Source organism: Syngnathus scovelli, chromosome 3 (assembly GCF_024217435.2).
Source record: "Syngnathus scovelli strain Florida chromosome 3, RoL_Ssco_1.2, whole genome shotgun sequence".
Taxonomy (NCBI): domain Eukaryota; kingdom Metazoa; phylum Chordata; class Actinopteri; order Syngnathiformes; family Syngnathidae; genus Syngnathus; species Syngnathus scovelli.
In genome coordinates, this window is record NC_090849.1 from 17386912 (window position 1) to 17409590 (window position 22679).

Below are 22679 nucleotides of genomic sequence, written 5' to 3' on the forward strand. Positions count from 1 at the left end.
GAAAAAAAACGAGTTTGACGCCCCTGCTCGAGCTGAATAATGCGCTCAAATGTATTTTGAAAATAGAGATGTCTTCTCTCTTTTTGTTCTGTTTCCAACGATATATCCCTAATTCATTTTAGGTATGTGGCGATAATGTGATGAATTAATTTGATCGACTACAATCATTAAATCAATCAATGTTAAATTAAACCAAATAGTGTCCATTTTAGCAACACGAGTGCTTAAAACTACTTAAACTACCCCTCTTGTTTTCTTTTTCAAACTCTCTCACCCTTCTTTCAGCGTGTTCAATCTGTTCCAGGACAATAATCATAGGCCCAATTTGCTTTTCCCTTCTGGACTTTAGCTCATACACATAGTACATAGGATGCTGCCATGGTACATATGGATATAGATATGTATGGATGTCGATACAGACAAAGATATACATATAGATTATTGTTCAAGAACAAAAATAGAACGCTGAGAATGCTGAATCAGACAAGTGAAGCTCTTCATCCGAGAACACGTTTATGTCAATATCTTAATTAAATTCTGCGGGGAGTAGGCGGTGGTGAGAGAATGGCTGTACTAAAAAGCAATACGGGAAACGAGCCAGGGAGATCATTACCAATCAGCCCGTGTGGATTTTACATCCCTGTGCACCACTCCATGACAGTTAAAGCACTAAAGCTCAAATGAGAGCTGCAGATGGAGCCGGGGCCTGGGGGTTCTGGTTTACCATACGGGTATCAGTGGGGAAACAGTAAGGTGGTACAAACTGACAAAATGATGTCATATGCATTCGGAAGAAACTGGCTCGCATTTTTTTTTAATGTTCTAAAGCTAAATCCCTTTTGACAGCGGATCCAGGGATGAGGTCAGAGTTTGGCAGGGCACATGTCATGTTTCTGACAGAAAGGCTTAGTGAAATGGACAGCGTATTTGTGAACCCCTACAAAACCTGCTGGCTGCTGTATATTACCTTTATCATCTCTCCGTGAGTTGTGAGCTGCAGAGTGTTCTGCGTCTGCAAGGGAACCAGATTGTCTCACACGGCCTTGTGGAGGGTCTCCACATACAATATCTCACAAAAGTGAATACAGCCTTTATAGTTTTGTAAATACTTTATTACATCGTTTCTTCACCACTGAAGAAATGACACTGTAAAGTAGCCAATCTATAAAATAAGAAAATGAAAAGACACAATCATCTCTTGTATACTTATTGAAGCCTTGAAGGAAGGGGAATTGCCTGCATGCGTGTGTGTGTGTGTGTGTCTGAGGGTCATTCTACTGTCCTGTACATTAGGCTAAGTGCTCCTCTGCTCTCCAGCAGTACTAAATGGAGCCTTTTGGCTTAGGGGGTTGGGGGAGTGGGCTGGATGTCCCAATCCTGGGTCACTGCATCTGTAAATCATCATATTCAGAGGAGAAAAAAAAAGATCCTTTTTGTCTTTTTGTACGGTGTGCATCTTTTTGTTTAGTCTGTGTGATGTTTATAATCCTCTCCGGTATGCCGCATATGGTGCAAGCCAGAGCCGAGTAGCATTTAAATTGAGTATCCAAATCCAGACCTACTCCGAATTATTTTTATTATTTTATTTTTTTCTTTAACTATTGATATTTCTATAAGTTACCATGAGGAAATAAATAGGTGGTGTGATACGTCAAAAAAGCGAGTCATTTTTGTGGTGCAGCCAGCGACACTGCTCAAGTGATGTAAATGCTGCAAAGCTGATTCGTTTTGCTAGCCTCAGTCTCTTATTGCTTTCCTTCTTTGACTTTACAAATCCTTTTTTTGCTTACCAACATCTTGGACTTGGGGCAAAAGTTGGTTGCCGAACCACCACATCGAGCCAACCAATCACTCACATTCACACTTAAGGACAATTTAGCCTGTGAAAGCAGGAGTTTAAAATAGGTCCTCAATCAATCATGTTACCTATTTCAAGCAAAAAAAAAAAAAAACATGTAGCAAATAAATGAGTTAAGTAATTGAAATAGAACGCTGGCCCATGTGCAATCAAGTTGATGGCGTCCGGGGCTAGTGAGCAGGTGCTCGTGATGATGATGCAGAAGATTTATTTTCCTCGGGTAAGATGCCTCCACACAATATTATATTGGTTGGCTACTAATAATAACGTGACATTGAGCCAACAAAATGTAGAGCGTCATCAGAAATCACAACAGGAAGCGATCAATTATCTTTTCTCTTTAACTCACTGCTGTGCTGTCACAAAGGGCTGTTCAGGAGGGCTTACACCTCCCGAGTGTCACATTAGAAAATCCTTTAATGAGTTCAAATTCTCCTCCTGGGTATGCGGGTTCTGTTCTTTGACCACAAGATCTGATCATATGTATAGAATTATAAAGTTTTGGACAGTATGGGTTGTTAAAATTTTTTACCAAAAGCCCGCTTGACCTATTCAAGCCAAGACCTTCCCTCCACCCTCATGTTGCTCTTCTATATAAATGACACAGTCAAGGAATGTGGGGACTTAGTTATTCCTCCAATATTTCACATTCTGAAGGTAGTATCAAGTCCATGGCAGAGTCAGAATGAGGTGTGTTAAAATAGTAAATGGAAGGACAGGTGCAGGGGGGGATTTCATTTTTAACTGTCACGCGGTGTGGATTATCACAGTGGTGGCAAAAAAAATGTGAACCCAAGAGCAGGAGGAATCTGGATGGAAACAGGGAGCTAAATACAAGAAATCAGACAAGACAACAAAGCACACACAAATGGTTGGAGGGTGCTCGTTGAGGAAGTTATGCTTTGCCACCATCTTGCAGGGTCACATGGACACAAAAATATTTTCATTGGGGGTGTCAGTCACGGGTGGATCTCCTGCGGTCCACTGCGTAATGAAATACTTGTTGAGAGTAGAGCAGAACCTAACCAAGCTCAGGTAAGTGACCCATCAACATCACTAAAACACCCAAGAAATTAAATGAACCAACGAGGTGATATATATCATGCCTATAGCAATCCCAAGAGGCTCCCTTGGGGCTTTGAGTAGTATTGGGGGGGCGGCATTTGAGCAATTGGATCTGATCAGTAAGTGCTCTGATTTGCAAAACAATCTCACCTTGAAAAAAAATCAAGTATTTGAGAAAGATAATCTGGAACAAGATCACGTCTGATTGGATGAGAAACCTTGTACTTATCTCGCACTGTGGTTTGGTTCCATATGCATTTTTATTGGATTCACAGTGCAAATTGTTCCAAATAATCCATTTATCAGTGCACTTGTCATGTTGATGGTGCCAGACGGAATCTGACTCTTAATTTAATCTTTTTTTTTTTTTTGGTCACAATTCTATCCACACATTTATTTATTTATCTTTTTATTTAATTGTTTATTTATTTAATGTTTCCATTTATTTATTATTATACTTATTTTTATTATTTTTATTTATTTATATTTTTTATTAATTTTACACTGACGCTACTACCTCAATTCCACCTTTTCGTGCCATTGAAAATGATCTTTTTTTTTTTAAATTAGCTGTTGACCAGGATAGTCTCCTTGACATGCAAATTTCCAGCTTTCTTGGATTTGCACACAATATTTATTATTTTGAAAATGCTTCTTAAATTTTACATACAATATCCTCAGACATACCCGCTTATCTAATTATAACCCCCAGGAACAGAAAAAAATGTAAAAGGAGAAAAAAAACTCTTGACTAACTTTGCACTCCAAAATGAATCGGACGTTAGAAACTATTTGTGATGTTTTATAGTCATGACTAGAAAGCAATGCCTTGCCAGTTGCAACCAGTTTGAATTAGACCTATTTTTGTGTGCCATGCATCTGCGCACGTCATCTAGCCACCTAACTAGATTGTTCCATCAGACAGAATTACCCGCATCACTCAATGAAATGCAATTATTGATTACGCTGCTCTCCTCCCCGCATCCATCCCTGCATCCCAAGCCTCCCTCCCTCCCTCCCACCATCCTCCATCGCTCTGCCTCCGTCTCCTCTTCTGAAGTACTGCAGCGAGAGAACACTGCGTCGGGGAGGGGGGGGGGAATTCACGTTGTGCACTTCATTTACGTCGGATCCACTTCTTTGTTAAAGAAATACCCACGAGATTTATTCAACATACAACCAACAATGGGTTTTAAGAAGCTCTAGCTACTTTTGTTGCCATAAATGAAGGTAAGTCTTTTTTTTTTCTCAACATCTTCAAGTTGGTGAACCCGTTAGTCTTGTGTGAATATTTGGTCCTTTTTAGCCAAAATGGTTAAAGTGAATAACATCCAGTTATTTTCATACCAATATATGTGAATGCTTTTGTGTTCAACAAAAGTAATGATGAATATTTTTGTGGATCATTTCTTTAAAGTTCCATATGGTTAGTGGCATCATTTATGAATGTGGGCAACTGTTGAGAATTAATTTCATTTGATCAGCAACAATTTTTGTTTCTTTACAGTTTTCATTCATAGTTAAAATGATTGCTCCATTTTATGGTGACTCGGAGACTGGGAATTGCTTGTCTGCGCCATGGTGTAAAAGTTTAAGATTGACTGTAATTGGAAATAGTTTTTACTGTGAATCTGTTCATTTCCCGATTTGGGTGAGATTGAGTTTCTTCCCCTTGATCGGAGTAGAGTTTTTCATGTTGTGGACTTGGAGGCTTTGTGGAGCAATGCAGCCACCTGCCCTGGGGCAGTTGGAGCACTCTGCCAAAAAGAGGAAAGGATGTGGGAGCAGGCAACTGACTCATCCGTGAATTGCACCTCGCGAGGCAATGAACGATTGACGGGTTCGCGAGCGCTGAACTGGAAACCTTTGGCAAAGTGCTTTGTGAGTGAGCAATATGAACATTAAGCAACATTGTGGTCCTGTTGTAGTCACAGTTAATATATTTATTTAAGTAGTATTGCTGTGTTCTCAAAATCAGGCAAACATTGCCAGATTTCAACTTTATTTAAGGATTGCAGAAACAAATCCATTAAATTGTGGTGTAAGTCCAGAAGAAGATACAGATAGCATCCCCCCTCCTCATAATGAAAATGGTAGAGTCCTGTCCGTTCATTGAACAAGAAATTAGAAATGACTAATTAACCAACACTAACCACACCAAACTTTTGTTGAATGAATTAATATTTCTGTATTTCCTGCTTTATTCACCCCCCCATACAAACCAAAATGGTACAACCCCATCATATAACCAGAAAGAAGCTTGTTAAAATTGTTTACAGTTCAACCCTGGTGGATAGCTGAGATATTTTTCTACCAATACTACGTTCTATAAACAATAATCAGCAATTCAGCCAGTGTCACACATATTTTAATATTCTGTCGTTTATCCCCCCCCCCCCCTCCCCCTTTAACTTTAAGCAACATAATAGAAGCTCACAAGAGACTCCCTTTGTATTCCACTCATGGTAAAAGTATACTTGCCTGTAATGCTCGAGGCAGCGAAGCAGGAACAAAAGCACCAGAAAAAAAAAGATTGTTTCTCTCCATTATCTTGACAAACAATCAGGAGATTCAGCAGATGTTTCATTATTTTGTTTAGATCATGGTTAATGATCCCCGTCATCAAATGGCCTGAAGAATTCTTGCATTTATCTGAAAATGTGTAACACACTAAAGTGAAACGGATAGGCAAGAAGTTCCAGTCTGAACTCAGCAAGGGCTAAATCAGTTTTACGTAGGGATAGTTTCATTAGGGTGGTCGGTGGTCATATGGTTTTCCTGGTGATCTTATTACTGTCAAGAACTGTAAGGTCGTAGACCATCCAAGTACCCAATCAGGTTCAGGGTTTTGGATTTTTCAGCTTTTTAGTTCATTTGGGCATTTTCTTTCCCACTCATTACTTTTTGACATATCTTCCGGATAAACCTGCATGTAATGAGATTTATTTACAATAAATTTTATTTAATGCTTCTATTTTCTCAGATTGGCAATAATTTATTTCGGCGATTGTTTTCACCAATTGTAATTGAGCGTCATGTGACTTGTAGCTGTCTCGTTTCTTTCTGCGTTGTCAACCCCCAACACCCCAACTTCAACACACAAGCGTATGCGCAGCCTGTGATGCCGTCACTATTTGATGGAATCTCCTAATGGAAGGCGTCCCATTCTGGAAGCACCTCCTCCAGATGAGGCCGTGACTTCTCCGTTTTGATGGGATTACTCTCAGTCTTGCCCATTTAGAGATTGGACCTAATGCCAATTGAACAAAACAGCCGTTAGCTCGGTGTTCCTGCTGGTGAATGTCTTTTAGAGGGCAAAATCAGAACAAAAAAAACCCATTTGAGATTGCCTACTGAGAAATGAACAACATTGGTGGAATAGATTATACTGTATTTATTTGATATTGAAAAAAAATTAAAAACACCTCAAATTTGATGCTCCCATACACAGTGTGTGGTTCAAGTGAAAAGGAAATTCCATTCCTCTCTCTTCTAAAAGTTGGTCTTCAGTTGCTAGTCTTGTTGCCTAACCTGTAAAAAAAAAAAACTGTATTATGATTTTTATATTAAAAAAAACTAAATTTATGAATCGAACAGTATTCGAATTGAGGTTTAAAGTGGATTTTCTTTTATTCAGATACTTGACCTGTACAAGTTGACCACTAAATGCTCCAGAACACAACTGATGCATAATACATAATAACAAAATGTGCCATGACAAACCTACAGACAATTAAACAACACATATCCGTACTTAACAAAATAAATCTAGCATTTTACAAATCTGATTGTGCTACATATAATTATCCAACATCTACAACCGTGTACATTTAATGGAGAAATATGTAAGGGATCATTAATTTATTAAATGGCAATCAGCAAGTGATGTCAACTATAATAGTTAATGACTTGTACAGTATGTACAGTAATGGGTTCTTCTTTAAAATGTTTTTGTGAAGATCCAAACAAAGGACCCAGTGGTGGGAATAATAGGTGAGAACATGAAAGATGGCAAAGCCGCCCCACTGCTGTCTTGTTTGCAAGTGTTGGTTTGATTGTGATTGCTCCTGTTGCTGCGTGCCCAGTCGGGGTTCCTCTTCTACTGCGGTCAGGTGGTCTCATGTGAGCTCCGGTGTCTTCTGAGCTTCATCACACCTGACAGCACACCTCACCGTGCACTCCATTGATTTTCTGACAGGAAGACACCACCCGGAGCTGTGTGAGCATGCGTGTCAATGTTCATAGACTCAAGAGGGGAAAAAAAAGAGCAGTTTGTTTAAGCACCGTGGTCTAATCCTGCAGCAGCAGTCTGCGGGTTGGCAGTCATGGCCGTGACCTTTGACACACCTCTGGCTGTTAGTTCAACAAAGAATATGGCTTATTTACGCAGTCTTGTATTTCCGGGAACAATTCAGTTGCTATTTCGCCAGAAGCTGACATTGCATCACAAACGAAAGGCCATTTCCTTTTCTGTTTTGAATTTATCAAACTGCAGAAAATGGTTTGTTTGTATATACAAACACTGTTGAACATTTCTTGAAAATGGTTACTTTTTTTACAATCTTTGAACCTTGCGGTTTATTGTCCGCTGCGGCTTTTTTATGGATTTTTGAGGATTTTTATGATATTGTAAAATGATTTGTTTTGGTAACACAGGAAATAGGATTGAGGACATTTCATTTAAAACACCTGCGTCTTATGGTACAGTGCGGCTTATATATGAGGGGGGAAAAAAAGAAAAGATTTGCCCCTAATATTAGCTGGTACGGTTTATATTCAAGTGCGATTTATAGTCCAGAAATTACGGTAGATTTTTTAAATACGTTTTACAAATTATTTTTCTTTTCTCCCAACTATTGTATCTGGGAGAAATTTTAATGCCTCACAGTGCGAGGCATGTTGGATCCATTTTAAACACCCGCTTAAATCACCATAATGCTTCTTTGCTTGATAAATGACACCGTAGCAATTGCCCAAAAATCTGTCATTTGATTAATTCTTATGACAAGCCAAACCATCGGCGATGCCAGTGGCGGCATTAAAAAAAAAAAAAAGAAAAAGCTCCTTGCTCATAACCACAGAAGTCATCCAATGAGCCAAAGAGATTAGCGGAGTCACCTTGAATCAGCGGTGTCATTTTGTCCAGTAAAATTGCATTATGGGAGCCGGAGCTGGCCCTGTGATTTGTGTTCTCCTGACAAGGCTTCAGTGTTCATTAGAGGATGTGGAGAACAGCCCCTGAGTCGCATGTGGAGGGTGCACTCTGGACAGCTCTGATCTCTCTGCCCTTCTCTTAAGTCAGTCTAGAGATGATTTTGTCTTACGTCAATTCATTCAAAGAAAATAAGTGACGAGAGCTTTTCCAAAACACTATAAATTCATTTGATGGAATAAGATACCCAGACCTGCAAATTTTAATTAAACAACCCTATGGAAACAATATATTCGGTTCAAATATGGTCAACAAAAGTTAATCGAGTCAATACAAAACCACAAAAAGTAGTTTTCTTCTCTTTGACAGCGCAGGTTGTGCAAGTGTGACACAGTGGAAAATCTAGCAGAACAAATGTGAAGCTCCTCGTACTGCTCCTTCTGAGACTTCTTTAATGGCGATTTAGCTCCATGAGTGGATTATCATCACCTATCTCACAGCACACCAGTGTGCCAGGGTGAATTATACTATAACTAGCTTTACGGGTCTCCCTTCATTTCTTTGGCAGAGGTATTTCCAGAAGCCACATGCAATTTCAGAGTGAATTGCAATTTGTATTTTAATGTTCGCTCATCTACTGTAAGTTAATAATAAGAAGACAGCAGGCCAGACATGTTGAACTGTGAGTCATCGTTTGAACGTGAGCGTCAGATTAAACTGGGAAAGAACCTCTCGAATCCCGTTGCGTGTTTTTGTGAATATATAAATAACAAGAATGATTATCAATAAGGTTTGGGGAACGTTAGGAAATTGTGCTTGTGCTAAACTCGCTTCGCTGCTTTTTTATCGTTTCTTTTATACTTGCCCATCTCTCTGAGCTTGACCACAAACATGGTGTTTGTTCTCCTGTGGTGACAGCGCACTAATGACTCGTGTTCCTTGCTGCTTTTTCAGACCCACTGAGCTGACCATTCCCAGCGTAAAACCCGCCCTTGTCACTCGTCTTCACCGGCTGATTTCACCAGAATGGAGGACACTTACAATAACAGGACTTCCCTGGTTAAAGGGGCCAAGGATATAGTCAAGGAGGCAAAGCGGCAGACGGCAAAAAAGGTCAACAAGGTGGTGGACCGTGCAGCAGATGAGTATTCATCCCACCACAACTACTCACGATTCCAGGACGATGCGGACGACGATGACGAGGATTTTTACAGGAATCCACCTCGGCAAGATGGAGAGGGTTACCGTGACAATGACGAGGGCTCCAGCGATGCCACCGAGGGCCACGACGATGAGGACGAGATCTACGAGGGCGAGTACCAGGGGGTTCCTTCCACAGGTGACAGGAAGCATAAGGAGGGCCAAGTGGCCCTCGGGCAACCCGTGTCGGACTCAATGAGGGACAGGAAGGAGCTGGAGCAGGAGCGACAGGCTGATGAGGAGGAGCTGGCACAGCAGTACGAGCTCATCATCCAAGAGTGCGGCCACGGGAGGTTCCAGTGGCAGCTGTTCCTGGTTCTGGGACTGGCGCTCATGTCAGATGGCGTCGAGGTGTTTGTGGTGGGCTTTGTGCTTCCAAGTGCTGAAACAGACATGTGTGTACCTGACTCCAGCTCAGGATGGTTAGGTGAGTAAACCTGTGTGTGTGTGTACATGAATGAATCAAATTGTTCCATTTTAAAATGTTTTACATTACATATGGAATCGTTAAAAAAAATGATTGCCAGATCGTACCATATCGAATCGTAAACCGGATTGGCATATAGCCACCACACTATTCTGAGGTTGGGGGTTGGAATCTGGAGTTCCTGTCTGGAATTTGTATGTTGTCCTCTTGATTGTGTTTTGCTTCCTCTGAGTAGGGATGCTGGTAATGCGTTACTCTATATCTTTTTTTTTTTTTTTTTTTTACTGCAATTGAAAAAAATCAATTTCATTTATGAAAAAACAAAAACGTTTACAAATCTAACTAAAACTAACTATGATTATTGCGTAAAGGTCCTTCATTTTTATGTGTTTGGCAATTACTTTAGTATTAATTTAAATTTAAAATAAATAATTAAATAGATAAAAATGATTAAAAATTAATTTAGCAAAGTCTGGAATTGTTTTGCTGGCTGGCTGGCAACTATTCTCCACCCCTCACCCAAGTCATTTGGGGTAGACTCCAGCTCATCCATGAAACTAATAAAGGTAAGCAGTATTAAAAATGGAAGGATGGATGAATCCCGTTTGGTGTTGTATGTAATTCAACAGCAACCAAGACCATTTTCGCCCAGAGCTGGTTCGGAACTTGCAGCCCTGCAGTTTCTAATCCACTTGAATAACTGCCTATTTAAAAAAAATCTAAAGGATTACAGCTATTTGCATGTTCTGTATGCAAGCATGTCATGCTTCAGTCTACATTTGTGTGTCACATCAAGTCTTGTATTAGGATTAAGAGGGTAGCAAGTATTGCCTTCCTAGTCTGTTGAGCAGCAGCTCCGGCAGTCCTGATGGCTGTAGGTGTATAATCCATCATCACAATGTTGTGCACTGGGAATGACTCACTCGCTCACTCACTGTGTCAGCGTACCAGAGTGGCGCAGAAAAGAATTTGATATACTGTACATTGCTGTCATTTGGCTCACAATCACATAGAGGCTTCCTTTCTAAAAAATCTCTGACCTCAACCCCATCAAGCAACATGTCACACCATGCAATGACATTATAATGATGACATTGCAGAGGTATCAAATATTCAAAATACTCTGTTTTTCTGGCTTTCATTTGATCCCCCATGGTAGTTCCCCCCCCGTCCCTTTCCAAGCGCTTTTCTTTCTCTCTAGTCAAGCGAGGTCTCGTAGGCATTCATGCCGGATACGCTCAGCTCGTCGTTGTTCGTGACTCCGTCCCTCACCGTCCGTCTCTCCCTCTTGGCCTCCTTTCCTAATGCTTCCCTTTGACTTGGTGGTCTTCCCCCATTCTCCTCTCTTTGTTATGCCCGCTGATTGCCTGCAGGCTCCTCCATGTTGAAGTGAACATGATTGGTGTATTTGAGTGTGACTGTGGTGTGTTTTGCATGGATTACATGATTACTAGCACCTTGTTGGCACCCGTTGGGAGTTTCAGTGTAATTACACTTAATCACGAGCAACAAAAAATGTTGCAGAGGTCCAATCTCAGGTGAGTGAGATTGGATGAAAGTCTCCTTTGACATGCGAAAACAACAATGTTGACTGTAACACGAGGAAGAAAGATGAGCATCTTATGTGTGTGTTTGTGTTTGGTGGCAAATGCAGTTCACACTTTCAATACGAGTATGAACAGAGAACTAAACATGTTGTGTGGTGAACAGTGGACCGGCAAAGAGGAGGGATGGCTTTGAGGTAGAAAGATGACCGAGTTAAGAGGAGTAACGTGGAGGGAGGAGTGGGAGGATCAGCACGGGATGCTGGCACTCTGGTGCTATTCAGCACGCCAACGTTGACAGCGCGAGGCTTTGCCATCATCTCACGTGCAAAAGACAATAAGAACCCAGCACCCTATCATTACTTATTTGTTCTCACGGGCTATATTTTTCATCATGATACACCCCCCTCGCTCTTCATTGTCACTTAAGAGCTGCCTCTCCCTCCTCACTTTCAGGACATGGTCTTTTCACCCTGTCCTCATCTCAGTATCAATTGTAGCTTTTTATTCACTGCTCTTTATTAAACTCCATCTGCAGCCCCCGCAACCCCCTTTCTTTTGTATCCCTCTGTGTGGGGCTCCGGGGTCCAAGAGCAGTTGAGCATAGCTAAACTGCGGTAAGATGACAGCATCACTGCAGAGATTAGCAGCACTTTTGCAGTGCAGCTCCGTCGATGGGTGGGAACGTGTCGACATGTGTGGGCGCGGGAGACGTCATTGTGGTGGGGCCAGAGGGGCTTTGCCAGCAATGTCAGCCGGTAGTAAACCATTTCTAACGACTCGCTCCCATTAGGGCACCATTTGATTTTATGGGAATTATTCTCACTTATTACTGTAATGGAGATTGGATCATGGCTCTTGCCGATGGGTCATTTTTTTTAACCCTGCACTTGAGGCCCTACCATTCCGACTGATGTGAATTTTGATAGTTTTTTTTTTTTTTTTTTGCAATGCTTGCAGAAGCTTGGAATCCGATCAAGACGACACACAATGTAGTGCGAACGTGTTGACTCAGTTCTAAAGAGAATATCTAAAATAAATAGGACAGAAAAAGTAGGGTGGAAACTCAAGAGGAAATAAATACTATGATAATCCGTCCAAAATCAAACTTTCATACACTGAAAAAGTTTTTGAAAATTTCTCCTGAAGTGAAATTTTCAAAATTCAGTTTTACAATCCCAATTGTCTATAATGTTTAAAAAAACAACAACAACAAAAAAAACCCTCTTTCAAGTATTAACTAATTTGATCAACCTGAAAGAAGGAATTACCAGTAAGAGGAACTCTGAAAGGAGACATTTGGAGAGAAAAGGGAAATAAGAGGTGGCACTGCATTGGATGGTTTATTAAGATGCATGGTGCTGAAGTAGTTCTTGATGCTGAGAGCATTGAGCATCAAAGCATGAAATCAAAGAAGAGGTCTTGAATGCAGACCAGCTCTCCCGGAGGGTGTTTCTCAGCATCTAATAGGACGCCAAACATTAGGAATGGATTTATTATTTCTTTTGTTACCTTGCATTGTTTTTAAACTCACAAACGGGCTCTCAGATATTCGTTGATTCATAACGCACGATGCTTTGTTTAGCGATACTTCTATTTTATGAATAAATAATAAATGAGCATCGTTTTTGTTGTTGTGTTTTCCACAGTATGTGTTTTCCATCACATCCTTGGATTGATTTCATTTTGTGAGTGATGTGTTTTGACACGCCAACATCGGCCAAAACCTTTTGGCTCAGTCTGACGAGTCATCTGACACGCTGTCATCATTTGACCAAGTCCATGTGGGTCACCACAATCAAAACATTCTACTCACGTCAGTGATACTTGTGTACGAGCTGGCTTTCATTCACACAGTTTTCTGTGTAATGTATCAGAAATGATACTTTTCTTCTCTCTGTGGTTTCTCAGTCAGCTGCAATTTGTCTTTAAACTACGCTCAACTGAGCTGACATGTATCGATTTTGCTCCTCCTCTTTGTCTGCAGACACATAAGAGGTCTGGGATTTGTTCTCATCTAAATCAATGGCGGAGCAGCGGTGTGTAACCGTACTGAGTGCTGAAGTTTCATTAATTAAAATGCCTGCCCGTCCTGCTCTATCATTTCAAATATGTTCTCTATCGATTAGCTGACTATCGACTGAATGTCAGTGTGACACAACGCTGGATTATTTCACGCATGTGCAATGAAGTATTAAGAAGAGTGTACACATATTGGTATTTTATTGTTTGTATTTCCTCTCCTTTTGTAAAAATATCAGTTTATATACTGTGCATAGTATTATCTTTATAATGGCAGTGTGAAAAGTTCCAAGACTCACGACGAGCCATTGCTTGTGGCCATAGAAAACAATATTACATTGCCCTGAGATGACTCCCAACCTTTCTTTTGGCCGTTTAGCATTTAGCGACAGACCTCTCTTTGTTCCGCGACGTTATTTTTGAGTTAGAGTATATGTGACACTACAGTGTACTGCCCTGCTCTTTATTGGGGCCAGCATTGCTGACATCATGCGCCGAGATGGCGTGCAGCAAGCTGGACGGAACATCGATAAATTCATTGCGTAATTGACTGTCTTGTGTAGGGTAGATTCATTTGTCAACTGCTTTTAATGCACCGCACGTCGGAGGGAGTGCAGGTGCTTTCTTGTTCTATTTGGTGCCCGTCTGTCTGTATACCAGTAAAGCTTGGATAAAGTCAAAGAGATGCAGGACGGAGTGTGTTTTCTCTGCATTATGATGCAACAATTTGGCACAAAAAATATACAAACTCAAAATCTAGAAAGTAAAGCTATGGTGACTTTGTAGCATTGCAAAGTTTCCATTCCGTTGTTTAGTTGTGAAAACAACCTCCATATGGACTCAGCCATTGAAAAGCACATTCGGCACTAATGAAGGCACAAGACGAATGTTGCTCCATCTTCTAATTTTTCACACTTTGCCTGCAGAATTTTGTGTGTATGTTTGTGTGTGTGTTTTTGAAGACATTCTTAACCTTTCTTCACTCAGTGTCTGTGAAATTGGAATAAAAAAATGTTCTAATATACCAAAAATATTTTTTATATATGTATATTTTATAATTAATAATACTAATATAATATAAATAAATATAAATTAAGATATAATATAAATATTAATCTCAATATAATTTATAATTTAAACATATATCTGAAGTTGAATTGTTGTTGAAGATGGCCTTTACAAGAAAATCAGCCAGAGTTAACATGCACAGCCAAACGTCAAGCTCTGTCTCTCTGCGTCTCTTTGCAGGTAGCATTGTTTACCTGGGCATGATGCTGGGAGCCTTCTTTTGGGGAGGAATGTCTGACAAAGTGGGCCGCAAGCAGTGTCTCCTCATTTGCATGTCCACAAACGGCTTCTTCGCCTTCCTGTCGTCTTTTGTCCAGGGATACGGCGTCTTCCTTGTTTGTCGCCTGGCCGCAGGGTTCGGGTAAGAACGGAGGTGACGCGAGGGCCAATTTGTTTGCCAAAATGATTTGTGAAGGTCAAGCCAGGAATGTGTCCGTTGATGTGTTTACTTGGCATCCCTTTGTAAGTGTGGCTGTCTCCATCCTCATTATTATTCCCTTTGCTGAGAAAAAGCTGGAATCAATTTCATTTAATGATCGCTTACAGCCTAATTCACTCTGCCAGCACAGCACAGGGACTTTAAAACACTTTAAATATATAGGCTGGCTGTGCCCCGAGACATCCACTTTAACTGTTCCTCCAATGCAATTCAGATTATAAAGTTAATTTTGCTAAATATACATTTGCCAACATAATATACACAATTGCAATTACTGTAAATTCTGTCCTGCTTTTGCAACTATCAGAAACATATTCATTTCCCTGCAATATGTATGTTATTGTGGTTTGCACATCTGCCCCGTAGTCACGAGATCTGGGTTTGAATCCCTGTTGGAACATCTCTGTTTGGAATTTTCATGTTTTCTCTGTGCTATTTATTTATTTATTTATTTATTTATTTATTTATTTATTTATTTATTTATTTATTTATTTATTTAGTAGTTATTTATTTATCTATTAATAATAATAATAATAATAAAATCCATGTGCTTCCTAAGCATACTAAATGTTTTGAGAAATCCTACTCAATAGTAGCATGTTGTGTGTACTAATGTTGTCATGTTGCAACTGTTCCTACGGGAATTACTGCAGTAATTGCATCTGTAGCTTGGAGTAATTAAAAACTGTCATTGCAACCTTTAAGTCAAGCTAGGCTGTAAAGTGTGTGTCATGTTGTGTAATCCAAGTAATGTGATCCAAAAGCCTTTAAAGCCCAGTTTTATAATTAAGGAACCCAAGGTACCGGTAATCACATCAGAAGATTAAGATTGAAAAACATGTAACTACTGTATGTCTTAGTGGAAAATGTCTAATTGACACTTTTCTGTGCTTCTTGCAGGATAGGAGGTGCAGTGCCCATTGTTTTCTCTTTCTTTGCAGAGGTTTTATCGAGGGAGAAAAGAGGAGAACACTTGAGCTGGCTGTGTATGTTTTGGATGATTGGCGAGATCTACGCATCCGCCATGGCGTGGGCCATTATCCCGCATTATGGTGAGTTCACCAGCTGTATTGATCTCGCTTGAATGAGACAGATTGGAGATTTACAGCATTGGTGCATGTCCGCCTGGATACTGTTTACAGAGTCACCTTGTGATACCAAATTTCTTTTGAGATACACAAATGCATTAAAATGAACAAAAAAACTAAATAATTTTCATCATTTTCGTAAGATCTCTGATGGCACACTAGTGAAACACTGCCTTAAAGCATCAAGTTAGACAGATACTTGAGGAGATGTTGCACAGCACTGTTCTCTCCGCAAAAACAATCACCTAATAGCAGTGATTTGCTCCCAGGACAAGTAGAGACATTCAAAAGATTAACATTATGCATGGATGCCTCGGAGCAGATACTCTGACAGTGCAAGATGTGTTGCATTTCATATCATCCATGCTAATACATGAAACAATGAAAAGAGCTTTCTAAATCATTCCCTCCCTATTTTTGTCCTTACCTTTTTTAACCTTACATGTTCCACCCAGCCCCTCCTTTCCTTGTTTTGTTGGCTCTCTCTAACTCTGTCCTTCCTTTTATTACCTCTCCCTCCTCTCTCATCTCTCTCTTTACTCCCCATCTTGACAAAGTGTTCTTCTTGATCAAGCATAATTAGGTTTTTCTCCTTGCTTGACCAGGACAAAGCTTGTGCTGGAAGTGATTTATGGCCAGACCATGCTTTGGCCAACTTCTGACGTCAGTGACTGTGATAGCGCTTGTGTGCGTGTGTGTGTGTGTGTGTGTGTGTGTGTGTGTGTGTGTGCGCGCGTGTGTGTGTGTGTGTATGTATAAAAAACAGTCAGGTTGTTAATGTTGTTTTTAAATTACACTGGCTGTGTAAACGCTGATTGGACATCCACATATGTACACATACTGAAAATAATGCAGAGAAGTGCAATATAATGAAGAAAATAGCCTGTTGGGAATAAATTAATCTATGTAATCTCATGGAACATATTTAAAATCTTGGTTGTACTGTAAATGCTGGTCAAGGCTCATCTAGCTATGTAAATAGCGCTAAATTGTAATCTATCTATTTAGGTTGTAGTAGGAGTAGTAGTTGTGAAGGAGTGCTGAATTGGTCCACCAGACATAGTCAATTATGTACATAATCTCTGTAATGAGATTTCCAATAGCGTGAGTGAAACACAAACCCTGAGGGGGAAAGAAGCTAAGCTCCATTTCTGTAGAAAAGGCAATCAGTGCTGAACAACTCCATCCTTTCTCGATCTCCTCCTATCACTCACCCGGTGCACGCAGAAGAAGATAATCAAGAAATGAAAGCCGTTGTACAAAGGGCCAATTTACTTTGTTGAGCCAAAACCTTGGTCATTGTTGGAAATAAAATAAATAATTCCAACATTAGTGCATAAGAACTGAAAGTGAGATGAGGGGAATTTTGGTATATTTTATTTTTTAAATCCCTAAGAAAAATCTACCCCCTGGTTAGAAAACTAGCAGTGAGTATGGTGCTATTAATCAGATTATATTTTGAGATTAATCCTCAGAAGACATGTTCTGGCATAAACACCAACATTAACTCCCCCCCCCTTCCACGTTTCCTGACTACCACCTACGCCTGCTAATGGATAATGGCACAGCTTCCCGCGGAGAAGCATCTCCATGAAGCACGATCTGTCGAGAGACGTGGGAGGTCACGATTGGCAATTCTGCATGATTTTATTTCCTGGCTTCCTCACAAACCCAAAATCAGTGACAGCACTTTTAAGTTGTTACTGATTTTTTTTTTTTCCTCCCCGGGAGCCAACCACATTACAAATCTGCCTCCCTGAAATAAGAGGCTAAATATTTTTTTTTCCAGATACTGTATGAATTTTTCATGATTCTTCTTTAATCTGAATGCCACCGATGTGTTCTGTTTGTAGGATGGAGTTTCAGCATGGGCTCGGCCTACCAGTTCCACAGCTGGCGAGTGTTTGTGGTCGTCTGTGCCCTCCCTTGTGTGTGTGCTGTGGTAGCACTTACCTTCATGCCTGAAAGCCCCAGATTTTACCTGGAGGTACAAAGCTATTTATTTCCACAAAATAATTACAAACGTTGACGCTTGAAATACAAATTTTGCCGACTCGGCATTATGCTTCAAGGTTTTCATCCAATGCAATCTCACTGGGGTTGTACTTCAAACTGTTGCTTAGTAAGCTGTTGCTGATGCTACAAATGCGTTTTTCTTTCTCGGACGCGTTGTCTGCTGACAGGTGGGGAAGCACGACGAAGCCTGGATGATCCTCAAACAAATCCACGACACCAACATGAGAGCGCGTGGGCAGCCGGAGAAAGTCTTCAGCGTGAGTTTTATTTCTCCCTGCTGCTGCTCCGCTTTGGTTTTCTTGAAAGGAAGCAAAGAGGCTTATTTTCTGCCACAGCTGGGACAGGTTTTAACTCCCTCTTGGGATCACATCTGCATGATGACACTTCTCAAAGCTGTTCTGTGTCATTCAGGCTTATTTGCAGTCTGAATTGGATGTTAAGTAGATGATGCATTGATGCTATCATTTTTCATTTTGTACATGAGAAAATTATCATCCAAAAATTAGACCTACATACAGTGACAAATTCGAACCCGATTAAATGAGATATGGTATTATTATTTTAGATTTTTCATTTCCTCATAAATTAATCGGGCATCTTCAATCATCTGTATTGAATTTGCACATTGATTGCTTGTTGTGAATATTTCACAGGTTAACAGGATAAAGATCCCAAAGCAGCTCGATGAATTGGTTGAATTGGAGTCTGAATCGGGAAATCCAGTTTCCAAGGCTATTTTCCGGATGAAGGCTGAAATCCATGGGGTGTGTTCTTTCACCAGTTTATTTTCTGTCCATTTTCCTCCTAGCAGATTTGTATTTAGGCTCACTGAATCTCTTGTGTCATTTCAGATTTACCTGAATCTCATGAAGTGCTTCAACTACCCAATGCGAGAAAATATGATGCGACTCTCCATAGTGTGGTTCACGTTGTCTTTTGGGTGAGTGTCGGAGAACCATCAAGAGCAGTTTCCTCAGTCACATAATAGCAATTCCAAGATGCATGTCGGCCAAATCAATCACAGTCTTGCGATCAATACTCCTCCGTTGGAGCCGAGACAGATGAAGGGTGTTGAGGAGTAAAAAAACATCCTGAAAATTGGCAGTATCTTTAGACGGTAAATATTATTCTGATTGCAGGTATTACGGTCTGTCTGTCTGGTTCCCCGATGTCATCAAACATCTCCAGGCGGACGAATATGCCTCCAAAGTGCAAATTCACAACAACGAACGCATCGAAGACTTCACCTTCAACTTTACCCTGGAGAACCAAATACACAAAAATGGACTTTTCATCAATGATCGGTAGGCTGTATTTTTGCATAAGCTATTTTTTCTTTGTTTTTGGTGTTTGCTGGTTGTATGAAGAGAAATAATCTTGGTCACATCCCACCAGTTCTGTGCAGTTCCCTAAACTAAAGGACTGATTTTAGTACATGATTGTTCCCTCCTCAGATTCATCAACATGAAACTCAAATCCGTCACCTTTGTTGACTCAACTTTTCGTAACTGCCACTTTGATGACGTCACATCGGTGGGATCCTATTTCCATAATTGTACTTTCATTGACGCATTCTTCTTTAATACAGGTGAGATGATTTTTAGTAATTCTTACTCTCTCATTTTTGGGCAAATTTTTGATTTGACAAGCTTTTATTTTTGTGTGCAGACATTGACGACTCAAAGCTGATTGATGGCACCGAGGTGGTCAACAGCACGTTCACCCACAATAAAACGGGATGTCAGATGACGTTTGATGACGATTATAGCGCCTACTGGGTTTACTTTATCAATTTCTTGGGAACCTTGGCCGTTTTACCCGGGAACATCGTGTCTGCACTTCTTATGGATAAAACAGGCCGTTTGTCCATGTTAGGTAAGATAGCCATTTTTCAAACTATGAACATCCATCATGATGAGTGAGGGAGGTGTAATGTTGACCACAAGCACCTTCATGAATGTTACTCACTGTTCTTTTGGCTGGGATTTGTGTCTTTATGTATTAGGTGGCTCCATGGTGTTGTCAGGCATCAGCTGCTTCTTTTTGTGGTTTGGCACCAGTGAGTCCATGATGATTTTCATGCTGTGCCTTTACAACGGCCTGAGTATCTCTGCCTGGAACTCTCTAGACGTGGTCACAACGGAATCTTTTCCGACTGCCAGGAGGTAAGGGTATGATTAGTAGCCATCTTGGGCATAGTTTTTAATGCCCGCACTGTTTAATACTTGAATATGGCTTTGTAAATCTTTAATTTTTACCTGTCTCCCCAAAATCTCTCTGCAGAGGAACAGGATTTGGATTCTGCAACGCCCTGTGCAAGTTGGCCGCAGTATTGGGGAACCTGATTTTCGGTTCTCTGGTTGGCATCACAAAGGCCATCCCCATCCTAATGGCATCTTCAGTTCTAGTGGGGGGAGGTCTGGTTGGCCTCCGATTGCCTGACACCAGGGCCAATGTCCTTATGTAACGCCAGTCCTGGAGCTTAAGGGGGCTGTGAGATCATAGCGTAAGGAGCGCAAGTGGCTTGCATCATACATGCAGTGGGTATAAAAAGTTGACACACCCGCGTTCCACCACTAACGTGAATCTCCTGCACGACTCCATTTGAAAAAAAACACGATTTAATAATCAGAGGCACTTTAAATATTGTCATTTGGCTACGGACTTCTATCAAACATGAGTTTTAACGTGATTGGCTAATTCTGAAAACAACCACATCCCCAGTTCTAAGAGGGTGTGCACACTTGTGCAACTTCATTATTTTATTTATTTGTACCTCCCTTCTCTAAAATATTTTTGGGGAGTTGTGTAACATATTGTATTTTGAAATGATTGATAGTCCATCACAAAATCCTGATCATTTAAAAGAAGTACTTTTTATACCCACTGTAGCTTAACTGTTTTAATCATATTTAGCTGATACAGTAAGTAAAGCAATGCAGCAATTTACCAGTCGGCAGTACAAAATTCCTCGCAATTTAAATAATTTTGTGCATGTTCTGTATTCTTGCAAATTAAGGCTGACAATTGCACATATTTCCTGCTTAAATTTTGGTTTTATTTGATCTAAGAAGGGATCCCCGTTCCAGCCGGCATCTTCTACGGTGTGATCGCATCGCTTAAACTCAAGGCTTTTAATATTAATAGTCTTATTAAGAGGAGCCAGATGGGGAGAAAAGTGCAAAACAAGCTATAATGAGCTCAGCCAACCTGCTGTGTGATAACGGAGGGAATAGATGATCAGACAGAGCGGACACACTACGCAGATGCACGGCAGCTGCTATTCTCGCAAACATGTTGCAGATGGTCAGGCAGAGGGCAAACAGGTGCAACTTAAAAAGACATGAAAGCTCACATATAGACACACTTTCAGCTTGGACTCTACTCAACATTTGCATTACTCGATCTAAAAGTTCCCCAAAGTAGATGTAGGATAGCAAGCCCGTTGCATTACCTGCCAAGGTAGAATTAAATAATAATGCTTGGAAATATATACTATTTTTTTCTTGCACTAATAACCTTTGCCCTTTGACTCACAATTTAATTGACCATCTTTGTCATTGGAATGATGATGGTCTATATTGAATTCCTCTCAGTTCTCTTCCTCTGATTTTGTGGCAGTAACAAATACTCAATGCCTTTTTAACTGTGCCTCTCCTGAGTTGGAGCAGTCTACCCATAGTCACGTGGTATCTTGAGGTTGTAGGACGGAATCTGAATCATATATAATCCAGTACCATCTTGTTCTTTAGACGTTAACCCAAACATATATATGTATTTTAATGATAACACTTTTAACAAAATACAGTAATATCAATTAATATATTTCTACTTATTTGTGTGATACTATTAATATTTGAAAATAAAATGGATTGTTTCATTTATGGACATGATATATTGCAGCTTAATGAATGAAACTTAATGAAAAACACATTTTTGATCATTTCGTCTAAATCCAAGCTAACCTTATACATGGCTCACAGACAATGTGTGCTCTGATTTGTCGTCATGTGTTTTAAGTATTACTAAAGATAAAATGTGATACCCATACAAATGCAGTGTAGTATTTCTTCCAGTGTTGATGAAGCAGAAATGTTCATGCCATGCCTAGTTGCAACCTGTTGGAGAAAGAATAATTTTCTGACATTTATTTCATTTGAGGTATCGGGGCATTCGTTAAATGTACTTTATCTGTGTGAGAGTGTGTGCGCACGTGGGTATGTAAGCATGCATGTGTGTACATATAATTGTGTGCATTCCAGAGTGTAAATAGTGTACATAATAAAAGCTGATATTAGAGGAGGTGTGGGATTAATGTGTAAAAGCAATTTTGATTGTGTCGTGTGCCAGCTGCTATGTCCATGATGTGCATCACTGTGAGTCATTGGCTTCGAATCCCTATCCAAATGCCATTCTCCTTCTCCTGTGCTCTGTGTGCGTGTGTTGCATGTAGAAAATCTATTATGTGATATTTTTGTTTTTGTTTTAATCCTTTTACCTGAAAACGATAGCAATATTCAGATGTTTGTTGAAGAAAAATGTGAATGTATCAGTCTTGTAAGTTCTGTCTGTCCATTTTATGGAGGCAATCAATATGGACAATGAAGTTGTGTGTCATTGTGAGTATTGGGCCTGCCTGTTATTGCTGCAAGTAGCTGTTCTGAGGTCCAAGTGTCAAAATATGTCAAGAAGTCAAAAGGGTGGAATTGCAGTCTGTGTTGCTTTCAAAAATATATAAAATAAAAATGATGTTTTCTTGCAAATGAATCTTTGTATATTTTCTTTCCAAAAGTGTTTTGT

At 40.1% G+C, this 22679-nt stretch overlaps 1 protein-coding gene across 1 annotated transcript; it reads left to right on the forward strand.

The window, feature by feature from the left end:
* Window positions 1–3987: 3987 nt before the first annotated feature.
* Window positions 3988–21767, forward strand: sv2ca (synaptic vesicle glycoprotein 2Ca). The gene is made up of 13 exons (XM_049763805.2): window positions 3988–4153; window positions 9030–9702; window positions 14517–14697; window positions 15676–15827; window positions 17717–17850; window positions 18047–18136; window positions 18533–18643; window positions 18731–18819; window positions 19019–19183; window positions 19334–19467; window positions 19548–19754; window positions 19885–20044; window positions 20163–21767. Exons 2-13 carry the CDS (start codon window positions 9102–9104, stop codon window positions 20344–20346), a joined length of 2208 nt encoding a protein of 735 aa, XP_049619762.1. The 5' UTR covers window positions 3988–4153; window positions 9030–9101; the 3' UTR covers window positions 20347–21767.
* Window positions 21768–22679: the final 912 nt, after the last annotated feature.